The 7,098-nt window shown below is 33.2% G+C and overlaps 1 protein-coding gene across 1 annotated transcript; it reads right to left on the bottom strand.

Annotated features, from left to right (window-relative positions):
* Positions 1 to 2,900: 2,900 nt before the first annotated feature.
* LOC115236613 (venom acid phosphatase Acph-1-like) lies at positions 2,901 to 6,423 on the bottom strand. Its single transcript, XM_029809168.1, has 6 exons — positions 5,654 to 6,423; positions 5,392 to 5,502; positions 4,704 to 4,972; positions 4,135 to 4,418; positions 3,824 to 4,029; positions 2,901 to 3,256 (listed from the first exon to the last, which is right to left on the bottom strand). Exons 1-6 carry the CDS (start codon positions 5,759 to 5,761, stop codon positions 3,038 to 3,040), a joined length of 1,197 nt encoding a protein of 398 aa, XP_029665028.1. The 5' UTR covers positions 5,762 to 6,423; the 3' UTR covers positions 2,901 to 3,037.
* Between the last annotated feature and the right edge of the window lie 675 nt (positions 6,424 to 7,098).

The following is a 7,098-nucleotide window of genomic DNA, read 5'->3' on the forward strand; positions in this document are numbered from 1 at the left end:
TTTACGTATTTGAATTTTGTAAAACATGCATCATTTGCCTGTTTCAACGATAGAGTCGTCGCGAGACAAACAAGAAAAGACCCAATATTATCCCAAGTTACGAGATACATACAAGAGGGCTGGCCAAAGCGTAAAACAATCCCAGAAAGATTACGACCGTTTAAAGCGCGAAAAGATGAATTGACCATAGAACAAGACTGTATTATGTGGGGTTACCAAGTAGTCATTTCAGGAAAATTAAAAGAGCTAGTAATCAAAGAACTGCATGCAACACATTCAGGCGTAGTGAAAATGAAAGCGGTCGCGCGATCTTTTTTCTGGTGGCCAAGAATGGATAACGATATCGAAAACATAGCGCGAACATGTCACTATTGCGTAGAGCTCCGAGACGATCCACCGAAAGTAGAGCTAAACCCATGGAAATGGTCTGAAAAACCATGGCACAGGGTGCACACCGATTTTGTTGGATCATACAAAAATCATAATTTTTTATTGTTAATTGATGCAAGAACGAAATGGCCTGGGGTATTCCTAATGAAATCGACAACGACAGAAGCCACAATAAAAGTCTTCAGAAACCTATTTTCACGCTTTGGACTCCCTTTCCAGATTGTCAGCGACAACGGACCGCAATATACGAGTGCGGAATTTAGCGAATTTATAAAAAACTTAAGAGTAAAACATACCTTTACGGCAGTAAAACACCCGATGACAAACGGCGCCGCCGAAAATTTTGTCAAAACGTTTAAAAGGAAACTAAAGATTCTTCTGAAAATGGGGGAATCAGTTCAAGTAGCAATAGATAAAGTATTATTTGACTAACGATCAATGAAACATTGTACAACAGGCGAGTCACTTGCAAAATTAATGCTAGGCCGCGAACTGAGAACCAGATTTGATTTATTACGACAAAATGTGGGAGAAAAAGTAGAAATCGAACAAAATAATCAAACACGAAATACGGGGGGGGGGGAGAGAGAAGTAGAATTCAAGGAAGAAGAGGAGGTATGGGCAAAGGATTTCAGCAAGAATGCACCGCGATGGGTAAAAGCCGAGATTATAAAAAAATTAGGACCGGTGACGTACGAGATTAAATTAAGTTCGGGGCTAATAGTAAAGCGACACGTAGACCAAATAGTAAAGGGACCCAAACCAAGTGGGAGGATGAACCGAAACCAAAAACAAGCGACAAAGTACCCTTGCGACGATCAGCGAGATTTGAGGGAAAAAAGTGAAATTAAGTTAGAATTAAGGGGGAAGGAGTGTGGTGTATGTACGAGAAAGAGCGGGAGGAGAGAGTGCGGAGAGTGGGGAGAGCCGGAGCGCGTTCCGGTAGAGACACTGTAATATACAATGATCAGTCGAATAAACATCTTTATGTAAGTCGTACGTTGCTCAATGCCTTCCCGTTCCTGCTACGAAGAGATACATAACACGAGCGACGATGCGTATTCCGCTACTACCGTCGGAAATCTTCGAGTATGTCCTTCTAATTACTGCCTTATCCGCGTTTCAGAAATCTTGAAGAACTTCTTGCTAGAAGCTCTCGCGAGGTAGGAAATCTTGCACGCGGACGCCGGAGATCTTTAGCGCGAAGTAGAGGACATTCGTGATACGATTAACTATCGTCGACTTTCGAACTCGCCACTTTCATACGTTCACAATATCTTAACGATAAAGAATTAAAGAATAATATTTAAGACACTAAAGGATTGACCGCCGCGAGAATGTGAAAAGTGATCGGATGCGAATCACTTCGTAATAAACTTGAGACAACTACGGCAAAAACGATACGAGTGAGAATAACGACAAGAGAAAATGATAACGATCGATGAATTTTGACCGGCTCGAATTGTTGTCATAGGCAGACTAAATCGATCGACTGCGGAAGCTCGCGCTCTGCCGATGATAATAACAAAGGTTTTTCGACGTCGATCGTTCGAGAACTTGCTGTTTGTCACAGTTTTTCAGTTCGAAGGGCAGCGCACGAGCACACACCGATCAGCTGAACGCGAAGTTATTTACTCGCTCGTGTTTTGATTTATCAACGGTTACCGTTTAAATATCTTAAACGAAAAGCGAAAACCATTCGAATCTCGAACATATTATATTTTCTTTTGATATTGAGAAACTAGTTTACCAAAAGTGAACAAAATTACAAGAAGATTAACGGTGTTCTATTTTAGTAGAAGATAAGGAAACAAATCTCTCTCTTCTCTCTCTCTCTCTCTTGATTTGCAATGTATTAAAATCATAATTATCGAAACAAACTTCTTAATTAAGTTCTTTTTGAATCGTTTAATATTGCAGTGCCAAATAAAGATGATTCATTGATATTTGAGTATGTAATATAACAGTCAAATAAATAAATAAAAATTATTATATTTTTTCAGAAAAATATTTGCAATGTCTTTTCCGCGTGAAGCATTGCACAATTGCATTATTACACTAAATTGTTCACATATATTCTGTCAGAAACATGGCAATATCATTTTTTATTAAAGAACCCCGCACTAATCATATGGAAAATCTGTCCCGGTCAAATCAATTGGTTTTTACATATGTTGTATATTAATTATAGCACCTGCAATGTTATAAAACTTGCCCAAGTGATGAAGATGAGGTATTATAATTGTATGATCAAAAAACTTGAACATAGACTCGATATGTCCATTTTTAGTTTCAATTATCCACCTTGTTTCTGTCACCAATCGAGACTCATTAGCTTCTTCAGTGAATAATTGTTTCTGTTGAGGTCCAAGAAATGCTGGCATTTTATACTCAATGCCTAATTCACGAAGTAATGGCTGAGCATCTCGATATCCACGATCTAATATAAAAATGTCACCATCATGAAACCATCCTCTCATATTGTCCGCATCACGTTGAAATTCAAAAACCAATTGATTTGACCGGGACAGATTTTCCATATGATTAGTGCGGGGTTCTTTAAATACAATTATGGATATTTAAAATATTTTATGTATAACATTTTAATTGGCGCTATGCGTTATTGCTGTATTGGTTCTTTATTAAATTAATTTTTCTTTATTAAATTGTATATCATGTTCTGTAACATGACAGGATATTCCGTGTTAGCGTAATCCGGAATCTGCCTCTTATCGCAAATCATTTCTTCGTCGGACGGAATTAAATCCTGAATTAGATCCGAGAACTTGTCGAAAGGACAGAGTATTTCACAACCTGGGATCTCAAGCTCGTCGATGATCGACGGAATACCCCGATAATGTAAAAACTATATAAAAGAAGATTTATAAAATTATAAAATAATAATTAGCAAAACAAAGCATAATCATAATAGCATAAATCATTAAATTCGTAACACGTATCTTCACACATTAATGGATCATTGACAATTGACAATTGGTCATTGACATAGTCATCTCATTTTGGTTGCTTCAACAGTATTTTCATAAAAAAACTGATTAGAAATTTCACAGAAAAGGACTGATAGATTAAAAATAATAAAAAATAAGAGAAATAATATTAATTCTAATATTGATGGAAGCTCACATTGTAAGAATAGATTAAAAATTAGAATAATAAAAAATAAGAGAAATTATGTTAATTTTAATATTGATGGAACCTTACATCGTAAGAATAGATTAAAAACTAGAATAATAAAAAATAAGAAAAATAATGTTAATTCTAATAATAATGGAGGCTCATATCGTAAGAGGTACGATACATTTATCATCGATTCCAAGATATTCTGTATATCTCGAAGAATTATAGATTGAACTATCATCGGCGTGTAATTAATCAGAGACAAAAAATATTATATGTTTGATAACACACTTACCTTCACGTAGTGCTGCTTGTCTTGCTGTAATAATTCCAAAATAACCGCGCTAGAGTATTCAGGTACATGAGGCTTGTATAAGTTAAATGCGTGCAGCATCGACGCGACGTTAGTCTCGTGACCACTATATAAATAAATCTTTGTATCCGGTGGATTCGAATTTTTTTCTTTTATCATATTGCTCAATATCGCGCGAATCATTGGACCTGAAACAGAAGAATGGCTCTCTTACAAATATATGTCGCGCAAAAAAATCGATAAAACATATATGTACCATCATGAAGATAAAAAATTTTCTGGATATATCTTACCAACGAAGAGTCTTCTTATTAAAGGAGTAAAATTGTAAATTTTATATGCGAATACAATACCATCGAACAGTGGACCATGAGGGAAGTAATCATGCGCCCATTTGGGAAGGGTTAGATTCATGGACGACTCCGATACGAAAGTATTATATAAATAATACAAATCCGAAGGCGTTTCGATATTCTTACCGGTTAACTTCGTCAACTTACTCATCACGTCTTTAAATTGGGACATCTCCTTTTTTATTTCGGGCATATTCAGTATACGATTGTACTCGTCGACGAATCTGAAACAGAGATTTTAGATATAAATCTCTTCCCCTTTTGCATAAATCTTTGAGTTTAAAAAAATATTTATCTCTTCGCATTTATAATATCCATAGTTGTTTTTTTTTTTAGAATATATTTTCTTTATTAATCTTTTACTATATTGTATTCCATCTATATTTATTTTTTGTTTAAATACATATATCGAAGGATCTATTAAATATAGATAGATATTACCATTTAAACAATAATTTTGTGTTTGCAATTTCCTTTGATTTATGTTTGATAACATTAGTCGAACTTACTGTGGACAATCGTCAGCCAAGAATAAGTTGTCGTCGACACGTGAAAGATACATCGTCGGAATTGGTTGCCAGTTCAAATCAGCATTCCATCGTTGTAGAGTATCCGTAGGCGGAAACAAAGCAGCCAGAACGAGTTGCAGGGACATCTTTGTTCTATCATAATCCGAACTGTAACCCACGACCAAGTTTGGCAGATACAAATCGCCCAGAAAGTCTTTATATCTGCAGTGCAAGACTTGTCCCAATTCATATTCATGTTTCTTGCCTTGCTATATAAATTGCGTAAATAATTGCGAAAACGGATTAATTAATTTTAAATCATATTAATATTAAAACATATTTAATTTATAATTAAAGATAATTAATTTATATGTTGATTAGTATGTTGATTTAAAATGATTTAAATCAACATATTCTACATTAAAAAGAATAGATAGAAATTTATTTTACGAAGAGTTTTATTCTTCGAAAACGGAAAAGCATTAGCATTAAAAGTATTAGCTTTATAATCTCTCCCAAAAAATTTTTAAAAATTTTGATTCTCGATTTTTAAGGCGAAAATATTTAATTTTACAGATATTGGCTTATAATATTTCCATTATAATATATTAATCCATTTCTTTTACTCGACCCCTTTTTCAGAAAATATATATATCAAAGTGAAATAAAATAAAATTATGTTACTTACATTAGTCAATTGACCGAGGCCTGTCGGAAAGAATGTATAATTTATATATGGATCAGTCGGAAACATTTCATAACCGTTATTATCAGGTGTTCGATCGCCGTGTCTGAATACCTATAAAAAAATTGAATGAAAATAATTACTTTTAATTATTTACGATCGCAAATTTAGATAATCCGGAAAAAAGAAATTGATTTAAATTTTATATAAAACGCTAAATGTGTTATTTTGTCTTAAATATAAAAAATTAACAGTAATATCTTACTACATTAACTAATTTCAGTTTAGGCTGTGTACTCGTAATCAGAATCGCGTTTAGACCGATGACTAGTGCTATCGACAAATAATTATCGAGAATGAAGAACAACACCATGTTGCTGATACCTAATCTGAAAATGTTATGCCATCAGACTTAGACTTAATCATTCGAGAATGATAAATATCGTGATAGCGATAAAACTGATAAAAACTGTTTCATATAAACAGCTGTAAAAATGTACATAAAAATTATGTTCCTTTATTCGAAATAAACGTACGAGAGATAGCATGCTTACGTAAAACATAAAATGAATTCAAGATAAAGATAAGAAGTAAGTAAGGATAAAGAGCTTAAAATGTTTTTTAATATGTTATAAGAAATAAAAGGCCTCATTTGACTGAAGAAGCATCAGTAAATGCAGAAATATCCCATATTTATGTGTACATGTAATTATAAATTATGATAAATATAACTTTCAACAAGACCTAAATTTGCTCAAATTGGCCTTCTTTATGAAACCTTTGATAAAAGCCTTTTTCTTACAATGGTGATAGGAAGTAATTTACTATTGCTTCGTATGAAAATTCACCAAAGCGTACCCCTCGATATGAATTAATTCGTCTGGTAATATTGAAAAGCTGGATCTAACATGTTCGCTATTCGATCACAAATTTGTGACGCCAGATTCTGATTTAAGGCCCGGTTTACGACAGATTCTTCTTACAGTGTATTTGTTATTGAGTATCCAAAATATAAACATACAAATATAAATTCTAAGAAATTTCTTATGCTTCGCAAAATTTATCTACGTATAAGGTTCGTGCAAAAGTTTATCCCGTTTTTTGTTTTTTATTTTTAGCAAAAAACGGGACAAACCTTTGCATCAACTCAATACATTTAAATACAAATTTGCGGCAAGATACAGATTCTATCTAGATATTAATTGTTAAACATTATATACAAGATTTAAATGTTATTTTATATATTTGTCTTTATTGTGTAATGATTAGAAACGCAAATATTTCATTTTAATATCATTTTTAACTTGCAGAAAGGCTTAATTTTTACTATTGCGAGAAAGAAAAAAACATCTTTTGTAGTTATTAAAGAATTATTATTATAACACATTTTAGTCTAGAATTAATAAAAAATAATAATATTATATAGAGGCTCTCAAGAATAAAATCAAATTTAATAAAAAAAGGGCAGTAGAGCCAAGCGCGGTAATTAGTGCGCAAAGATGTTTTATTTTCAATAAGACATAAATCAATACAATATACGGACGTTTCGGCTCCTCCTTTGAGCCATCTTCAGCGCGAAAATAAATATTACTAATATAAATGAGTTCGTAGTCGCATAGTCTTAAACAATTAAAAGTACGTAGTCGCAAATATAAAAAACATCAAAGATCTCTCACATTACAGCAACGCCGAAACGCTATCGCTTGTCTA

Source organism: Formica exsecta, unplaced genomic scaffold (assembly GCF_003651465.1).
Source record: "Formica exsecta isolate Colony F162 unplaced genomic scaffold, ASM365146v1 scaffold258, whole genome shotgun sequence".
In the NCBI taxonomy this organism is placed as follows: Eukaryota; Metazoa; Arthropoda; class Insecta; order Hymenoptera; family Formicidae; genus Formica; species Formica exsecta.